Source organism: Hevea brasiliensis, chromosome 14 (assembly GCF_030052815.1).
Source record: "Hevea brasiliensis isolate MT/VB/25A 57/8 chromosome 14, ASM3005281v1, whole genome shotgun sequence".
Taxonomy (NCBI): Eukaryota; Viridiplantae; Streptophyta; class Magnoliopsida; order Malpighiales; family Euphorbiaceae; genus Hevea; species Hevea brasiliensis.
In genome coordinates this window covers 82,273,524-82,293,193 of record NC_079506.1, presented here as the reverse complement: position 1 = coordinate 82,293,193, position 19,670 = coordinate 82,273,524, and the positions used below count along the sequence as shown (strand labels likewise).

Genomic DNA, 19,670 nt, shown 5'->3' with positions numbered 1-19,670 from the left:
TTTTAAAAGACACAGAAGAAGCTAAGAAAAGGAAAAGAAAAATTAGTGTGAACTCAATAATTAAAAATCTAATATTTCAATAACATTTGATCACGTGGGTAAATAATAAGGAAAGAGGCGTTATGACCTTTCACATTCCATTTTCTATTCTGATGTTTTTAATTTATCTAAGATTTTTTGTCATCTTAGGTTAGGTGAATGGAGTGATCATTTAACATTAATAATATATATAATTTATACAAAATAAATATTAATTATTGTTTGATAAAAGTATAATTTTAAAATTTATTAATTATAATAATTATATGATTATTTAAATTTTGGTTCTCTTTATATTTAATTTTGTGTCTACTTCAACCTCCATGATCCCAATATTGTACAGGAGAGAGACAAAAAGACTTTTATCCTGATAATAATATATTATTATTTTTACATATTTAAGAATTTAAATATTATAATTTAAACAAAAATATATGTTTGCTATTAAATTTATATATATAACTTATAATTTATTTTTTTAATAAATAAAATTATATTTTTATAATGATATATTGAAATAGAAAAATAAAAAGAAAATTTTCACGAGAAAACTTGCCTCACCCCACTTCTCATGGGGAAGTTTTCACCTCGACCCAATCTCTTGTGAGAGATAGAAATGGAGAGAGTAATTTATGCCCCCTACCCATCCTAATAGTGTTATTTAAAATTCATAATATATCAATAAATTATACTAAAATTTTATCTAAATCCCTTTATTTTAAATGTTACTATTCAAACATATATCACATATTCATATTTACCCTATTTTTCAATTAATTCTTTATATTAATTCTTATATTTGAAAAGATAATATATGAAAGAATTCTATTATTTTACTTTAAAAACTCTTATTTTGTTAAAAATAAAATTTAAAATTAAAATTTTACAAAAATTTAATTTAATTATTTTTTTAATTATCATATTTAAAAAAGGAAAGATTTTATTTTTTTAATTTTAATTTAAAAAAATTAAAAATAATATAACTATAAACACAATCACCAAATCATTGATTTTGACATAATCAATATATTAAATAGTAATTTTTCTAATTTAAAATAATAACACTAAATTCATTAACATTACTTTGGGATCAAGGAAAGATCGAAGATAAATCCGATTTGGAACTTTCTTTGCAGTCCTCATTGCTATGAGGCCTGCTTCCCACGTCACAGCTTGCCCTGTAGCCTGCAGCCATTATTGCCTTTAAACTGTACGATAAAAACCCACACTCAGAACTTGCAAGTGGACGTTTTGCTTCGTGGGTGATTCTAGCTTTCTCCTCCTCTAGGTGTAATAGTTAGCCTTCAAATGTTCAATTGAGTGTCTTCGACTCTTCGTCCAAGTTTTCTTGAGGAAATCTTTAGAGGCTGGTGCTGGTGAGAAGGGTCAATCTAAGCTTTCTCTCCATGGGTTCGTGCATCAGTACAAGAACCAATCCCGAGACGGATCGTCATCATGGTGCCAATGCCGAGACGGATCTTCATCATGGTACGTTTACAACTTAAAAACATTTCTTGTGCGTATTTGAGCTTTATAGATTGCTAAAATAGTGCGTCATGATTGAGTGGACTTATGTTTGGCTAATTAAACAAGAAGGCAGAAGCCCGACACCTTGGGCTTTGCTTTTTCTTTGAGAAGTATGACCTTTGTGTTTTTAGACATTGATCCTCTGTTTCATTGCTGACCAAAAGGGTCGGTGAGGAGGGAAATAACTTTGGTTTTTTGACTCAGACTTTGGTCGATTCTATTTCTAAGCCTCTTCATTACTGGAAAACACACCCAGACACACACACACCCGCGCTCTCACACACAAGGCAAAACGTATAACAACTAAGATTTTTACCTCAAAATTTTCATCAATTTTGGCAAGATTTTTGCAAAAAATTCTTTCTCATGTTCAATTTTTCTCTATACTTTTAAACTCAATTTAATTGGCTGTGGAGTATGAGCAAACCCATAAATCTTAGCATAAATATGAATTTGAATATTTAACTGCTGTTGTCTAAAGAGAATGATCGAATTAAGTTGCCGCTAAAGGTGATTGAGTTAGAATTGACGTTAAGAAACACAGAGGCTTTGGTACAATTTGACTATACTGGCAATATGGTGGATCAGGGGCAGTTTTGCTATCCCTGTTCTCACCATGCTCTCTAGAACATCGATCCTGGCTCTGGTCAGGCTTATGCCCCAGTAGGGCATATTCTATGATCTTCCCTCATCCCTGCGCATTCCTTAAACGATGCCATTTCAATTTTTTTTTTTTCTTTTTCTTTCTCTATTTACTTTCAAAAAGTAATGGAAAATCAAACATACATATTTAGTAAACAGTTTGTATGTAATAAATAGTCATTACAACTCAAGCTTGCAACCCAATTTACTAGGTTAATATCCAGTTAACACATAGTCAATGCTATTAGGTCCTAAGAAGTTGTAATCCATAATTTATAGTTTTCTTTTACAATCAAGTGTATTGTTTGTGTGTGTATATGCCTAATTGAGATAGTCAATGCTAAATATACAGTGAAATGTTCAATTTAGCGGAGAAGTTCAATTTAATTTATTTTTAATTTTTTATTCAATTTAGCCTAAAAGTTTTCATTTAAGTTTAATTTAGTCCAAAAATTAAAATTTATGGGCTAAATTTCTTTATTTTTTTTATTTAAATCAAAAATCAAGAAGTCCAATTTTTTAATTTTGGGACTAAATTTTTTGATTTCTTGATTTAAGCTCAAAAATTAAGAAGCTCAATTTCTTGATTTTCTTTATTTTTTAGGTTAAATTGAGTTTGAATTGAAACTTCTCGGCTAAATTGGACAAAAAATTGAAAATAAAATTGAACTTTTCCAATAAGTACGGGAAATTAAACTTTAAGCCCTAAATATACTGTCAGCTCGCTTAATTGATTCCCAATATTTTTTTTTTTAAAAAAGCACCTTTTTCCAGTTTTTTTTTTTTTTTCCTTTTTCTATTCCTTCAATTTGCAAATAACCCTAACAATTCACCAAATTCAGAACCTCTACCATTACCACCTCTTCACCAATTTAAATCCTAATTAACATAAAAAACCACAAATTCCCCATTCCAAACTAACAACAAAGAAAAACTTCCACATAATTTTATTTCCTCAAACAATAAATCAAGTTATTTAAATAATATCTGGATCACCAATTTTACTTTAAATATTAAATTACACAACTTATTTATTTAAGTTATGGTGAATTTAGGATCATGAAAGGAAAAAAAAATAATGTTTTAGGAGTGAGTTTTTGAAAGAGAAGGGAGAGTGGGAAAACTAGAGAAGGAAACAAAAGTGGGAAAAATTATTACCCTTAGTAAGTATTAGGACTAAAAGAAATAAATAAAGAAAGAAAGAACACACATATATTTGGTGTTGATGTTGACTAATAATAATTTGATGGAAGTTCAACTCTAAGATGAAAAGCAAGAAGTTTTACAAGTATTTGTACTTGATTTTGAATATAATATTGGTAATTGATTGAGAAAATAATAAAATGCTAGTACTTAAAGAGTTGCCATCCCTAAACTCTTACCAAGGCAATAGGTGCAGCCTCCATCCATGTTAATTCCATGAGTCTACATTACTGAGTAAAGATAAGAAATTCTAACACCATACCCTTCTTTCTATAAAAACTTGAGTTTGGTTTGGTTAGTTCTGGATGAGCATATCAAATGAACCAATGTAGTTGGCTTTGACGTGTAATAAATTCATGGTTGACATGATGTAAACTGAATGTAACTGAGCAGAATGCCAAGTTAAGCAAACTGACTCAAATGGTGTTATTGGGATGATATGCACCTTATTAGAGATCTAAAATTGTTATATTTTACAATTGTAATTTGAACCTCACCGTATTGTCAATGAGCTTCTAGTTTCTTAAATCTCAAGTTTGTTTCAATTTATATTACTTGAGAGTTGCATTTTTGAGAAGCTGAAGTGGGGAGTGATGGTGTGGAGTTGGATATTGTTAAATGAAAAACATGCACTAGTGTATATAAAAAGTAACTTCATCTGTAATAATGGTTCAATTAAGGTGAATTGGTTTAACAAAATCTTAAAATGTTACCAAATTGCATCTTTGGTTTGAAAACATTTTGGATCCAAAACCTACAAAATCAAAATCATGATCTTGGAATTTGATGGAGTCCGTGGTTTGGTCAGTTTTGGCTAATTGTTGTTCACCCTGGTACACATGTATATATCAGTCACAGAATTATACCCTGCACATTGATATGCATGTATGGGTATTTGTATAGAATATATTCTTCATAACTATTTTAAGTGAACACAAATACTCTCCTTTATTGGGTTATTTAGTTAGCACTGAGGTTGCACCCTTTATCAGGGTTAAATCAATTAGTCAACCATTTGACTGACTGAAATCAGATTGGATCATAGAATGCCGCTAAATTTGTTGGGCTTTTAATTCTTCATGTAATGTTAGGCTTTACATCCTGGTCCATAAATAATTTTTTTTAGTCCACGATCATGTAATTATGCAGATACGAACATGTATAAAATAAGTATTATTCTTAAAGTATTCAATTTTCATCAATGGTAAAGAAAGATACGAATTGTTCAAGCAAAAATGTTTTCTTTCATCCTTCACAGTGCCTTCACTTCCTCAGACAGAGGGTGGGATCATAAAAGCAGCCAATTTGGAGTGCTTTTGCTTCAGTGAACTGGCAGCAGCCACAGGACACTTCAATAAAGAGAATTTGTTGGGTTTGGGAGAGTTCGGTGTTGTCTACAGAGGATGGATTGATGAGCATTCACTAAAGGCTACAAGTCCTACGAAGGGCATGGCTATTGCTGTAAAGAAGCTTAGGCATGACAGTTGCCAGGGTCAACAAGAATGGTTGGTGAGTGTCCTTTGGCTATTGTGCTGCTTACAATCTCTTGCTTCTATAGTTATTGCCAGCTTTTGTATCGCAAACGCAAACTTGTAGTTGCCTAAATGAGAGTGAATGTACAGCTAAATATGCCATAAAGTAATGTTTCCTTTGAAAGCCACATTGATTCTTAGGTTACTGCAAAAGATTCATTAGATTGTTATCATTTTTTTGGGTCAATTTTAAGACATGTTTATGAATCCTGCTTGTGGTAGTTTTGGTGCATGGATGGCAACATTTAAAAACAGTATGATTGATGAATTCTGTGATACTTGGTTAATAGACAGAAATCAAATACCTGGGGCAGCTGTGTCATCCAAATCTTGTGAAATTGATCGGTTATTGCTTAGAGGATAAAAACCGGCTTCTAGTATACGAGTTTATGCCAAAAGGCAGCTTGGATAGACATCTATTTGAAGGTGAGTGATTGATATACTCCCTTTGCATTGGCAGTTCAAGCTTCTAAATATGCACTTGTCAAACAGCAGGAGATTCTACCTTCCAAATACTCTCTTGGGATCAACGAATAAAAGTTGCTCTCAGCATTGCTAAGGCGCTAGCATTTCTCCATCATGAGGTGCACGCAATACATCGAGATGTTAAGACTTCCAATATCCTGCTTGATTTGGTATGTGAGAATTTTCAATCCCAAAATTTTGTTTGTAGGGGAGCTATGATATTGTCACCTTTTTGACACATTCTTTCCATTGAATGACAGAACTATAATGCTAAACTCAGTGACTTTGGGTTGGCCAAGGATGGGTCTGTCAACAGTAGAAGCCATGTTACAGCAAGGGTTTTGGGTACTGAAGGGTATTATGCTCCTGAGTATATGGAGTCAGGTATATTGTGATTTTGTACTTTGTTCATGTTCACATTCAGAATTCTGTCCTCTAGAAAAACTTGATCATAGACTACAGCTCCTTTCTGTCCGCGCAAATGTTTGTGTCTCAGTTGAAATGGCCTTCTATTTTAAAGCATCACAGTTATTATACCTACCTGTATGTCATTTTATTTCATTCTTGTGAAGGTCATCTATCAACAAGATGTGAAGTATATAGTTTTGGGGTTGTTCTACTGGAATTGTTATGTGGCAGGCCAGCCATAGACACAGAAAGGCCAGACGAGGAAACGAACTTGGTCCAGTGGGCAAGGCCTTGCCTTGACAATGCATACACTATTTTCCGGATTCTGGATGCTAGAAGCTTGGGCCATTTTTCAAAATACAGTGTGCTAAAAACAGCTAAATTAGCATCTCTATGCGTCTTATCAGAACCAACGTCTAGACCAACCATGAAAGAAGTGGTAGAAGCCTTGGAAAAACTTCAAGAACCCAATGAAAATGAGGGATCTAGTGACAGAGTGTCCAAATCAAAGAGTAACAAAATGCAGTATGCCACCCAGCCTTGTCGTGTGAAACCGAACAGCTACCCAGCCTAGCCCTGTCCATGGCATATGCTTCGCGTCTCTCAAACCAGCATGCTTTCAAGCTGCGTGAATCTACACAGCCATGTAGTCGTTGGCTAGCTGTGTCCGGTTTGTTTTTAAACTTGCTATTAAGTTTCTAATTCCTATTATAAGTAGGATTCTTCTTTCATCATGATTGTGTTTTATTTTCTTACTTAATTTAGGACTTGTAAAGTTTATTCCTATTTAGTTTAGGAATCATAACTCTATATAAACCCATGTATTCTTTGTATCAAGAGAACTTTTGCAACTTCTCATCAATAAACAGATTTTTCTTCAATAAAGCTGTGTCTACTTTATTTAATCTTTAAATTCTAGATTGAATTTTATGGTTCTAAGATCTTGTGTATTGATCCTTTATCACACTACACGCTGCATCATCCAAAGCCTGTGCCTCTTGAAAGTAACAACACAAACACGAGCAGTAAGCCCAATTATGTCAGGAAAACATCAAATGAGGTTGGCAATGAAAGAAAGCTGCCTGCTGTCTAAGGCCATCTAATTCTCTTGTTTGACATGGAAAGGATAGTATTTGATTTTTTGCTTTTATGTTGATCAGAGGAAAATCACATCTTTCATTGACGAGAAAGAAGTATGGTTTATAACTACTCAGTGCTTCAAAAGGGCACATGTACAAGCATCGAAAATATTATAACCTTTTTGTACTATTCTTCACTGGTACCATAGCATTGATTTATTTATTTTACTGTTTATTGACTTGGCTAGTCCCTGGTGAGATTCAAAGATTTTTATTTTGTTACTTCTGGGCATTTAGTTCAAATTGAAACGGATCAAATTATTAATATCGAATTATCATATTTTAGAAATCGAATCGAATTGAAATGTATAAAAAATTAAATAGAATCGAATTGTTTTCATTCAGTTTGGTTCGGTTTGAACTAGTCAGTTTTTGGGTTTAATTATTTTTTTTATTTAGACTTGATTTTCAAGTTATTTGATTTAATTTTAATCTTGATTTAAACTTAATAACTATTAATCAATGAAACTAAATAATTTGTATATATAAAAATATATATAAGAGATAAATTCTCTATAAACATAACCAAATTGATTTTTTCTCTTCAAAATCAAACCGAACCAAAATAACTGAAATTTTTAAAATTTAAAACCTAACCGAATTGAATTACCTTAAAAACTAAACCAAATTACCGAATTAAAATAATTCGATTCGATTTATTTAATTTAAACCGAATAATGATCCGCCTAGTTACTTCCATTCCGCATATAAATAGTTTAATAGTATACAATTAAAAAATACGAACTCAATAGTAGAAATTCGAGAAATTCAAGGCTCAACACAAAGTTTTTCCTTTCCCCCCCTAAAATGTAAGTTAAATAATTCAATTCCATATATGGTTTTTAAACCAATGACTCTTGAAACATGGACTGTGTCGTCGACTGTGGATCCCGAAGCATTAACTGGTTAAAGCTTAATTTCCCAGAAGCCAGGTGATGAATAGAATATGCCAAAAACTTCCTTTATACATCCTTGTTTTTCTCTTGTTTTAATTCAACCTTTTTTTTTTTAAATTTCTTAGTTATAAAAATGTGCAATAGGGAGATAATGTCATTGTTTTTACAGTAGATTTCTCCTTGTTAATAACGACTCAGCTCTCTTAAGCTTCTTTATTAATTACTTTGACATCGTAGGTTTTGATCTTCATAGCAACAGGTGCTCATGGGAAAATGTCTCAGCCGTCCTGGTATGCTCTGGTCTGAAATTTCACTGCTCTAATGTGGTTTTCTTTCTCTTCTGTTCATCTATATATATTCTTTCTGATCTTATATATTCTCAGGAAAAACAAAAGAAGTGAAACCAAGATATGGTAGCCAAGGAAGGAGGAATGTGAGCGGATCAATAACTTCTGGAGCAATTGCTGAGCCTGTGGGTGAGATTCTGCAGAGTCCAGAGTTGTTGATCTTTGGGTTCAATGAGCTAAAAGCAGCCACCAATGACTTCAATCAGAATAATGTTTTGGATCAAGGTGGCTTTGGTCGTGTTTACAAAGCCTGGATTAACGAGCAGTCGTTAACAGCTGCCTTGCCTGAGACTGGCCTGGCTGTTTCTGTCAAAAAACTTGACCAAAACGGTTCCCATGGTCTTCAAGAATGGCTGGTCAGTATAGATAAATTATTAAGTTATTGTAAATAGTTATAGCTAATGATTGATATGAACGTGAAAAGATGATATAATTAATTTAATTAGTGTGGTGTAATCAATATTTTGATGGAACATAGACAGAAATCAGGCAGCAGGGACCATTAGTTCATCCCAATATTGTGAAGTTGATTGGTTATTGCTTGGAGAATAATTGCCGCCTTCTAGTCTACGAGTATATGCCCAATGGCACCTTGGAGAATCATCTCTTTCGATGTGAGAATTTTATTTTATTTTATTTTATTTATTTTTTTTATAAATAATTAAATTATTTGGAGGGTATTTATTTAAATTATAAATCAGTTAAACATAGGAAGTAAAGGGGGTAAAATAATTTTCTACTTATTTTCCTTTTCTCTTTCTTCCCTCAAAAATTTCAAAGTCATTTCATAAATTGATAAAGGATTAAATCATTGTGTTTCTTTGCTAATGCCGATCCATGGCCTATAATTTAGAAAAAAATCTTTTCATGATTTGTAGGTTTTACATAAAGAGAGTCTTTTTGATACTATTCATCTTTTGTTACTGCACTCATCATATTTTTTTAAAGTCATAAATAAATTAGTATTTAATTTGACTTATAAATTAAAAAAAATACTTAAAATAAGTTATTTTTACTTATAACTTATCTCCTTATCTTAAAATTATAATTCGAGTCTTTATAAAATAAAAGATTATATTATTTTAATAATTTTTAAAAATATCAATACTATTTTCATTTTAATAATCACATCACTTAATTACATATAATTTTTGTCATTTTGACAAATTAAATTATTTTAAGCATTTTTAACAAAACACTTAAATTATGTTTATTTTTTTAACTAACATTTAAATTATTTAAATGTTAATTTTAAATAATTTTATTAAATAATTAATTTTTTATTTTTCATTAACTTAAATTAAATAAAATATTTTAAATAAAAAAATTAAAAATAAATAGTCATGCCAAATATCCTTTTAGCCTGACTTGATTTAGTATTCAAAAGCATATTACTTACTTAGTATATCAAATGTTTGAGTTATCATTTTCTTATTCTGCTGATAGAAAAAAATTAATTAATGCTAAGAAAATACTTCAGAAAAATCATTGAATAAAAATATAAATAACTAAATAATTTCTATGTTAAAATTTCCATTTTCAATTTATTATTAAAATTTCAAATTATAATTAAAAGTAAGCGGCATTCGTTTAAATTGATGAAGTTATTTAATACTTTAAAATATATATTTAATTTCTTATTTTCAAAATAATTATATATATATATATATATATATATATACACACGATCATCTTGTAGGTGCTGGTGCTTCTACAGTTGAATCTTTTTCTTGGAATCAGCGAATGACAATAGCTCTTGGTGCTGCGAGAGGCTTAGCATTTCTTCATAATAAGGCAAATGTCATATTTCGAGACTTCAATACTTCTCATATCCTACTTGATTTGGTACGTCTGAAATTTTCTACTTTTTACTTTTAATTTTAATAGAGTTAATGATGAAAAAAAAATTATATAATTGATCTTAATTAATTTAATATTAAGATTTTTTTTAAATTAATATATTCAGTCCAAAATTTATTATTATTATTATTATTATTATTATTATTATATAATTTCCCGTTCATTATATGTTGTTCCATATTGAATTCAAATGTCGTATTTGAGTTGTACATAAAATTTGGACAAATTCTTTCCTTTGAACTAATTTTAGGAGTTGAATTAAGTTCGATTTATTTTTTCTAAATAGTATCAGAATTTATCATATTTTAATATTGAGTCAACTTGATTTTGAGATGTATTGTCTCACATTATCTAAGGTTTAATTTCAAACTAATTAGAATTAAATGTATAATTTTTATCATTTAATTCTGTTTGAGATTAATTTTATATTAATATTTAAAAATAATAATTGAATATATTGTTAAATAAAATTTTAAATCTTAATTTTAAATCATAATTCTACATTATCATAATGAAAGAATAAATATCACAATAAACAAAAAAAAATTACTACAAAAAATTTTAATTAAAAAATTGTTAAAAAAATAAATTAAATCATTATAAATTACATGATTAGAGAATATGTGTACCTGGAAATACGTTTGTATCCATGGTTTTCTATGAACAGTGAATAACGGAAGCGAAAGGGTAGGTTCACAACTCTCAATATCCACAGCCTTCTAATTCTATATGAATTCTATCTGATATTAAATGGGGTTATAAGAATATATATATATATATATATATATATATATATATATATATATATATATATATATATATATATATATATGACTGAGAGTTGGGGCCTCTTCCTCAATGGGCTTATGGACAGCCTGACCCATTACAGGCTTGCCCAATCACATGACTCAATCCATTTAGATATTGTCAATTACTAAATATGACTGAGAGTTGGGGCCTCTTCCTCAATGGGCTTATGGACAGCCTGACCCATTACAGGCTTGCCCAATCACATGACTCAATCCATTTAGATATTGTCAATTACTAAACTTATTATTTGATAGCATTATTTAATCTATCAATGAGCCTAACAATTGATTAATGCTAATCCACATCCAGATACAAATCAATAATTCGACAATCTCCCACTTGGATAGTAGTAATCAATTTATTAAACTAAAAGTACAGATTAATAAAATACAAAATAATATCCAATAATAAGTAAGCAATTTAACATATAAAATCCAGTTAATGTAATGGCAAACAAAGTAACATTGAATTCGATAAGGAAAACAATATTATAGATATGTGCCAACAAAATTTCAAGAACAAAAACTGAATTTAAAATGGAATATGTGATAAGATATGTCCAAAAACAATGGTTTAAGCATTCCATACAAATGCTAACTCAAATGTAACATAAAACAGACTCCCACTAAACCAAAGCATCATCAAAAGTTTTCACTACACCCATATGTGCAACATGCTTCTGAAAAACACTAATGGGCAAAGCTTTGGTTAACGGATCCGCAATCATTTGGTCCGTAGTAATATCTTCAATCCGAGTCTGTGATTCACGAATCTTCTCTCTAACAAACAGGAATTTGACATCAAAATGTTTAGTTCAACTAGAATTCCTGTGATTTTGAGAGAAGCAAACAGCAGGAGTATTGTTGCAATAAATGGTTAAGGGCCTTGAGATGCTCTCAACAACAAGCATACCAGAAATCAATTTCTTTAACCAAACAGCTTGACAAGTAGCCTCATAACAAGCAACATACTCTGCTTCTATAGTGGAGGTAGCAGTAAGTGTCTGTTTGGCACTTTTCCAAGATACAGCTCCTCCAGACATCATGAAGATGTAACCAGAAGTAGATTTTCTATCATCTACACAGTCTGCAAAGTCAAAATCAGAGTACCCATTGACTTTCAGATTGCCAGATCTTTTATAAGTCAACATATAATTCTTAGTACCTTGCAAATATCTCATAACTTTCTTTGCAGCTTTCCAGTGACTCTATCCAGGATTACTCAAGTATCTACCAAGGACACTAATAGCAAGTGCTATATCAGGACGAGTGCATACTTGAGCATACATCAAGCTCCCAACTACAGAACTATATGAAATCTTTTCCATTTCAGTCCTTTCTTTGTCATCCTGGGGACACTGAGCTTTAGAGAGTTTCTCACCTGAAAGAACAGGTGCAATAGAAGATGAGCAAGTGTGCATGTTAAATCTCTTAAGAACTGGATCAATATAAGTTCCTTGAGACAAACCCAATATGCCTCGAGACTTATCACGGTGAATCTGAATACCCATAACATATGTGGGCTCACCAAGATCTTTTATATCAAAGTGACTAGAAAACATGTGTTTTGTCTCGTTCAAGAGATTGATGCTATTACTGGCAAGAAAAATGTCATCAACATACAACACTAGAATAATGAAATGGCTCCCACTCACCTTCTGAAAGACGCATTGATCTGAAGCATTCTCCTCAAAACCAAGAGAAGTTAAAACTTTATCAAACCTTAGATACCATTGTCTATAAGCTTGTTTCAACCCATAAATGGATCTTTTCAACTTACACACTAAGTGTTCTTTACCAGCTTCTATGAAACTGTTAGGTTGAACCATATACACATCTTCATACAAGTCTCCATTTAAGAAAGTTGTTTTAACATCCATCTGGTGGAGTTCTAAGTCATAATGAGCAACTAAAGCCATAATCACATGAAAGGCATCTTTAGTGGACACTGGGGAAAAAGTTTCTGTATAATCTATACCTTCTCTCTGATTATAACCTTTTACTACTAGTTTGGCCTTGTACCTTTCTACTTCACCTTTGACTCCACGTTTGGTCATAAAGACCCATTTACAACCTACAGCTTTACAACCATCTAGTAATTCAACAAGATCCCAGACTTGATTGTGATAAATAGAAGATAATTCATCCTGCATGGCTTTCATCCATTCTAAAGAATTAAGACCACATATAACCTCCTGATAAGAAATAGGATCAGAAATATCAGCACCATCAAACTTGTGTTCCTGTAAATGGACCATATAATCATTTGATATTACAGGTCTACGAATCCTTTGAGATTTCTTCAAAGGTGCAACTTCATCAACTGTATCAGGCTCCTCAGTTGGTGGTTCTAAATTGACATCAATAGGATTCTGAACTTCATCATTGCCCTTAGGAGGATTAAAATCTACTGAGGAAGGTAGCAAAGGCATAGGAAAGACAACAGTCTCATCTCTAATATTGACAACACGAGGTATTTGACTCCCACTATCCATCTCATCCTCAAAATAAATAGCACAATCTGATTCAATCACTCTAGTGGAATGAGTTGGACAGTAAAATCTACTACCTCTAGAACTTGTACAATAGCCAATAAAGAAACCACTAATAGATTTAGCATCTAGCTTTCTGATCTAAGGGTTATATGGCCTCACCTCTACCTTACAACCCCACACATGAAAATGTTTCAAACTGGGCTTCTTACCAAACATTAATTCATAGGGAGTATTAGGCACTGATTTACTAGAAACTTGATTAAGAATGTACACAGCAGTTTTCAAAGCATCACGCCATAAAAATTCTGGCAAAGAAGAATGACTAAACATACATCTCACCATGTCCATCAAAGTACGATTTCGCCTCTCTGCAACTCCATTTTGTTGTGGAGTCCCAGGCATGGTGTACTACGCCTCAATCCCACATTCTTGTAAATATAAAGCAAAAGAACTAGGATTTCTACCAGTCTCAGTATACCTACCATAATACTCACCACCCCTATCTGACCTTACACATTTAACCTTATTCCCAGTTTTCAGTTCAACTGCAGCCTTAAATGCTTTTAAGGCATCCAAGGAACTAGACTTTTCATAAAGAAGATCAATCCAACCATATCTAGAATAGTCATCAATAAAAGTGATGTAGTATTTAAAACCTCCCATAGCAATAGTTGCTATGAGAAATGGGTCCATAGATATCTGTATGAATGAAATTCAACACATCTTCACTCCTAATTGCCCCTTTGTTCCTAGCTCTAGCAGGAAATTTTCCCTTAATGCAATTAACAAATGTATTAAAGTCAGAGAAATCTAGACTATGTATTAACCATCCTTTATAATCTTTCCCTAGAAATGTGACCCAAACTTCTGTGCCATAACATTGAAGAGTTCTCTTTAACTCTTTGAAGTTTGTGCCCAATGGCAACATTGATGGGAACATCAACAGATTGAAAATGAACTGAATTTAAATTCAACATGTATAAACCATTGCATAAAACAGCGGAACCAACAATATCAGTTTTAAAATAAATAACAATTTTTTAATTGCCCTGAAGAAACACATAACCACACTTGTCTAAAATAGAACTGGAAATTAAATTTCTCCTTGAAGAAGGAACATAAGCAATATCATTTAATTCCAACACATGTCCAGAAGACAAATTCAAAGAAACAGTCCCTATGAGTTTTATTACTACAACTCCATTTACTCCTAAAACAGTCTTCTTCTTTTCACTTGGCTTCCTCACGTTTTTAAACCCCTTCCTTCTCATGCTTCTTCTTAAGCTTAAAACAGTCGTCTAACTTATGGCCAAGCTTCTTGCAATAGTTGCACTTGCCTTTGAAGGGCTTCTTCTTAACTATTAAATTATGATCATGCTTATCACCATTCTTGTTCTCAAATTTAGCTTTAGGCTTCTTGTCCTTTTGAAATTTCTCATTAGTCTTGCTAATAGACCCTTTAAAAACATAATTAACAGAAGTAGTATTCCTTTTCCTCATAGATTCCTCTTCTTGGTACACAATGGCTATCAACTGATCAACTATCCACTCCCCTTGTTGGGAGTTAAAAGAAGTCTTGAGAATTTTGAATTGGGATGGGAGAGATTCAAGAATGAGCCAGACTAGAAAACTTTCTCCCAAATTAAGATCAAAAGACTTGAGCTTGTTGAAATAACTTATAAGTATCATGATGTGTTCCCGCACACCACTGACATCATCATATTAGGTGTGCTCCAGCAAAGAAAGATAATAACTCTTTTGAGCCTTGTCAAACTTTTTAAATTTTTTAGCAACAGCCTGTAGAAATTCCTTAGTAGTCTCCTTATCAGGAGTACCTTGTCTTATGGACTTATCTATAGTATACTTTATCACCATTAACCAAACCCTATTAGAATTTTGCCATTTCTCATGATAAGTCTTTTCAGCAATAGTGGATTCATCAGTAAGTTCAGCAGGTGCATCAACCCTTAAGGCTAAATCTAGTTGGGCTATTGCTAGGTACATGCTTAGAGACTCTTTCCAGTTATCAAAATTGGAGTCATTCAGAGTTTTCACAGCAGATAATTACATAGAAACAACAGCTAGAATCAAACAATAGAGGAAACATGAATTATGTATATAACATAATCACAAAACTAAAGTTTCCTTTTAGATCCAGCTAAGGAAGCAATTATGAACAAAACTATTATTTATTATAATTCCGCCTAAAGGTCTTGAATTACAATAAAATCAAGAAAACTCATTGAACTCATCAAATATATATATATATATATATATATATATATATATATATATATATATATATATATATATATAAAAACTAACATCTTTAACACTTTTATACTGATAGGGTATTAAAAAAATATTAAAGACAATTAACAAATAATATTATAACTAACAATAACATATTATATTAATAATGTTATACCGATGGGTATATCCACTATTAATATAATTCAAATAGCTCTTGAAGTCCATGGGATAAATTTTTAAACAGACCAACAAAACAATTTTATGACTAGTCCCACGATAGGTGAGTTTATAATCATAAAAGTGTTTAACATAATCAGAATTTCCATGGATATTGTATTATGAACATAGTAATAATGTTGCTAATCATGAATATGTTCTTAATATGCCTGAATATAATTAGTCTAACAAAACTAACAACTATTAACAAACACATAATCAAACAGAATTGTAAATATTTTATGTTCTTGGCTTTTATTAAATTAATCACTTGTGACAGTATGCAGGTTTCATATGGGCTACGAAATTCAATCATATTCAATCATAATCACTATACGAATATATTATGTACTGTTTCGAAAATCAACATACAACCATGTGAATTTTAAAATTCAATATATATATATATATATATATGTGTGTGTGTGTGTGTGTGTGTGTGTGTGTGTGTGTGTGTGTGTGTGTGTGTGTGTGTATTGCGTCGGCCACTGCGTTTTTTCAATTGTATTTCGTCGGCCATGTTTAATATATATATATATATATATATTATTTAACATAAAAGGGAAACTGTTTATCAAACTATATAACCAAATTCAATGTTTGTTTGCCAACATTAATATTCAAACATACTATAATGAAATTAACAAAGTAATAATAATAATAATAATAATAATAATAATAATAATAATAATAATAATCCCTAACCATGGCTCTAATACCAATTGTTAAAAAAATAAATTAAATTATTATAGATTACATGATGAGAGAATATGTGTACCTGAAAATACGCTTATATCTATGGTTTTCTATAAACAATGAAGAACATAAGTGAAATAGTAGGTTCACAACTCTTAATATCCATAGCCTTCTAATTCTATATGAATTCTATCTGATATTAAATGGGATTATCAGAAAATATATATATATATATATATATATATATATATATATATATATATATATATATAATATGACTGAGAGTTGGGGCTTCTTCCTTAGTGGGCTTATGGACAGCCTGACCCATTACAGGCTTGCCCAATCACATGATCCAATCCATTTAAATATTGCCAATGACTAAACTTATTATTTGATATCATTATTTAATCTGTCAATGAACCTAACAATTGATTAATGCTAATCCACATTCAGATACAAATAAATAATTCAACAAAAATTATTAGTGTTTTTATTGTAAAATGACAGGACTTCAATGCTAAACTTTCATACTTTGGATTGGCAAGGGATGGGCCGATGGATGGCAACACCCATATCACCACTAGGGTACTGGGCACCGAATGGTATTTGGCACCTGAATATGACAAATCAGGTATCTTCTTTATGTACAGGATAAATTATAATTTAGTTCATGATATTTGGTAAAACTTATAATTTAATCTCTATATTTTTATAATTAAGCACTTTAATCCTTGATATTTGGTAAAATCTATAACTTAGTCCCCCCATCCAATTTTCTGTCTAATTGACTCTTAATTATAGAAAAAATAAACAAAATGCCCTTAACTACATATTTTCTAATCATTTAGTCTCTAAGATTTTGTATTACAAACTAGATAGCCTATTGATTTAAACTTTATAAAGAAAACAATCAATTGATTTAAACTATTTAGCTTATAATACAAAAACCTCAGGACTAAATTGTTTAAGTTAGAAAATATATAGAGTTAAGGATATTTAATCATTTTACTATAATTAATGGTAAATTCAGTGGAAAATTAGATGAAATGATTAAATGATAGGTTTTGTTAAATTTCAAAGACTAAATAGCTTGGTTTTGAAAATATAAGGACTAAGTTGTAGGCTTGTCAAACTTCATGAACTAATTTGTAGTTTACCTCTATCTTGAAAAGTCACTTGATAATTTCATCTCTAATTGCATTATATTTTATAAAAATATAATTATTTAATCCCTACAAATAGTAAATGTGATGAAGTAACTTGCATGCACTTTAATTTTGTGTTATACTTTTATAAAGTTTGGGGTTTAATAATTACATTACTTTTATAAAATAATGTCAAATAGAATATTATTAAAGGTGTGAGTGTCAAGTGACTTTTTAAATAAAGGTTAATGATCAAATGACGCATTCAGCCTTTTTAAAAACACATTTAATCATTATTAGTAATAAAAAAATTGATTTATATATTTTTACTTTTTTTAAAAAAAATTAAAGGTTATCTAAGGAAAAGTGGAGATGTATATAGCTTTGGAGTTGTTCTGCTAGAACTGTTGAGTGGCAGGCGAGCCATGGAAATGCACTTGGAATCACCAGAAAGAAATTTAGTTACGTGGGCAAAGCCTTACCTTAGCAAAAGACGCAGCTATTTTAGAGTCATAGACCGTCATCTTGAATCCCAATTTTCACCAAGTGATGGGTTTGAAGCAGCTCAACTTGCAATGCAATGCCTTTCATTGGAACCACAGAAGAGGCCAAAGATGGAAGAAGTTGTAGAAGCTTTACAACAGCTAGCTTCATCATCACTTCCCTCCTAAACAGACACTTCTGCCATACAAATTTTACAAAATTTTAAACTTTGCAAGTCGTCCTAAGTCACTAAAATAGCACCTTTAGCGACGAATTTATGAATTGTCGCTGAAATCATCACTAATAACGACTTAATGATGGTACATAAATCCGTCACTAAAGTTACTTCTTTTAAACAATCATAAGTGAAAATGTAGAGATTTGATATAATCTTCTGCTATTTTCATTTGCAATGAATAAAAATGTATTTTTCCACCTATATATATATATATATATATATAGGTTGGTTGGTTGCTAAAAAAATAGAAGATTTTTGCTTTATAAAAAAAAAAAAGAAATTCTTATATATACTCGGTCAATTATAAATTTAAGACAAATCAGATACAGTGAGACCTACGTATGAAATAAAAAAATACATTATTAATCAAGTCTAAGTTTTTTTTATAATTACTATTTGGTCTCTAGATTTTGATCGATATTACAATTTGGTTATTATATTTAGAAATTGAACGATTTAGTCTCTCACTTATATTTACATCAAAATCAGAGGTCCTTCCATCCAATTTTACCGTTAGTTTAAGTGAAAAGATAAATATGACATTTATTCAATTGAGTAAAATTGACTATTTGGTCTCTAGATTTTGACCGATATTACAATTTAATCTCTATATTTTAAAAATTGAACAATTTAATAAAGAATTTAATTATATTTTGAAATAGTGATTTCATGTAAGATAGTCTTATATAAAATGATAAATTAATTATATGATAAAAATAAAAAGTAGTAGGTCCTACAAAATTCAATTTTGTGTACGCATTAAAAACAATTTTTTCTTAAATTATAAATGTTTTTTATTAAAAAATTATAACAATTTCAAATAGTTTCATTAGTTTCTTGAATTGAATTTGCAATCAAATCAAATAACTAACATTGTTAAAAAAATTAGTAAAGTTAACTATTAACAAACAAAATTTTAAGTTTATATTATAAATAATTAAAAAATTTAGAAAAAGTAAAAAAAAAATTACCACAAAGAAATAAAAATTAATTAACGTGAATTCTCTTCCTCTACATATTCGCCTGCATTTAGGGGTGAGCAATCGGTTCAAACCGAATCGAACCGAATCGAACCGAATTAAATTATAAAAACTAAACCGTCAATTTTAAAAATCAAATCGAATGAAAATTGATGAAAAACTGAATCAAACCGAACCGCTTTATTTCGGTTCGGTTCTGTTTAAACAGATCGGTTTGATTTTTGATTGATTTTTTAATTTAGACTTGATTTTCAAGTTATTTGGTCTAATTTTAACTTTGGTTTGAACCTAATAACC

The 19,670-nt window shown here is 30.5% G+C and overlaps 1 protein-coding gene and 1 pseudogene across 2 annotated transcripts; both read left to right on the top strand.

Annotated features, from left to right (window-relative positions):
- The first annotated feature begins 1,211 nt into the window (after positions 1-1,211).
- LOC110650626 (receptor-like cytoplasmic kinase 176) lies at positions 1,212-6,701 on the top strand. 2 transcript variants are annotated; one of them, XM_021805685.2, is made up of 6 exons: positions 1,212-1,527; positions 4,670-4,920; positions 5,234-5,369; positions 5,436-5,578; positions 5,669-5,792; positions 5,981-6,701. In XM_021805685.2, the coding sequence occupies exons 1-6, from the start codon at positions 1,446-1,448 to the stop codon at positions 6,388-6,390; spliced, it is 1,146 nt and encodes a 381-aa protein (XP_021661377.2). In that variant the 5' UTR covers positions 1,212-1,445; the 3' UTR covers positions 6,391-6,701. The 2 variants fall into 2 exon arrangements, with proteins under 2 accessions (XP_021661377.2, XP_021661378.2); XM_021805686.2 differs by having other exon boundaries at positions 1,213-1,527; positions 5,439-5,578.
- Positions 6,399-18,400, top strand: LOC110670488 (probable serine/threonine-protein kinase PBL9; annotated as a pseudogene).
- Positions 18,401-19,670: the final 1,270 nt, after the last annotated feature.

Coding starts and splice junctions, on each gene's coding strand:
- LOC110650626 (XM_021805685.2), top strand. CDS start 1,446: ATGGGTTCGTGCATCAGTACAAGAACCAATCCCGAGACGGATCGTCAT. Junction 5,579..5,668: donor CCAATATCCTGCTTGATTTG/GTATGTGAGAAT, acceptor ATTGAATGACAG/AACTATAATGCTAAACTCAG. Junction 5,793..5,980: donor TCCTGAGTATATGGAGTCAG/GTATATTGTGAT, acceptor ATTCTTGTGAAG/GTCATCTATCAACAAGATGT.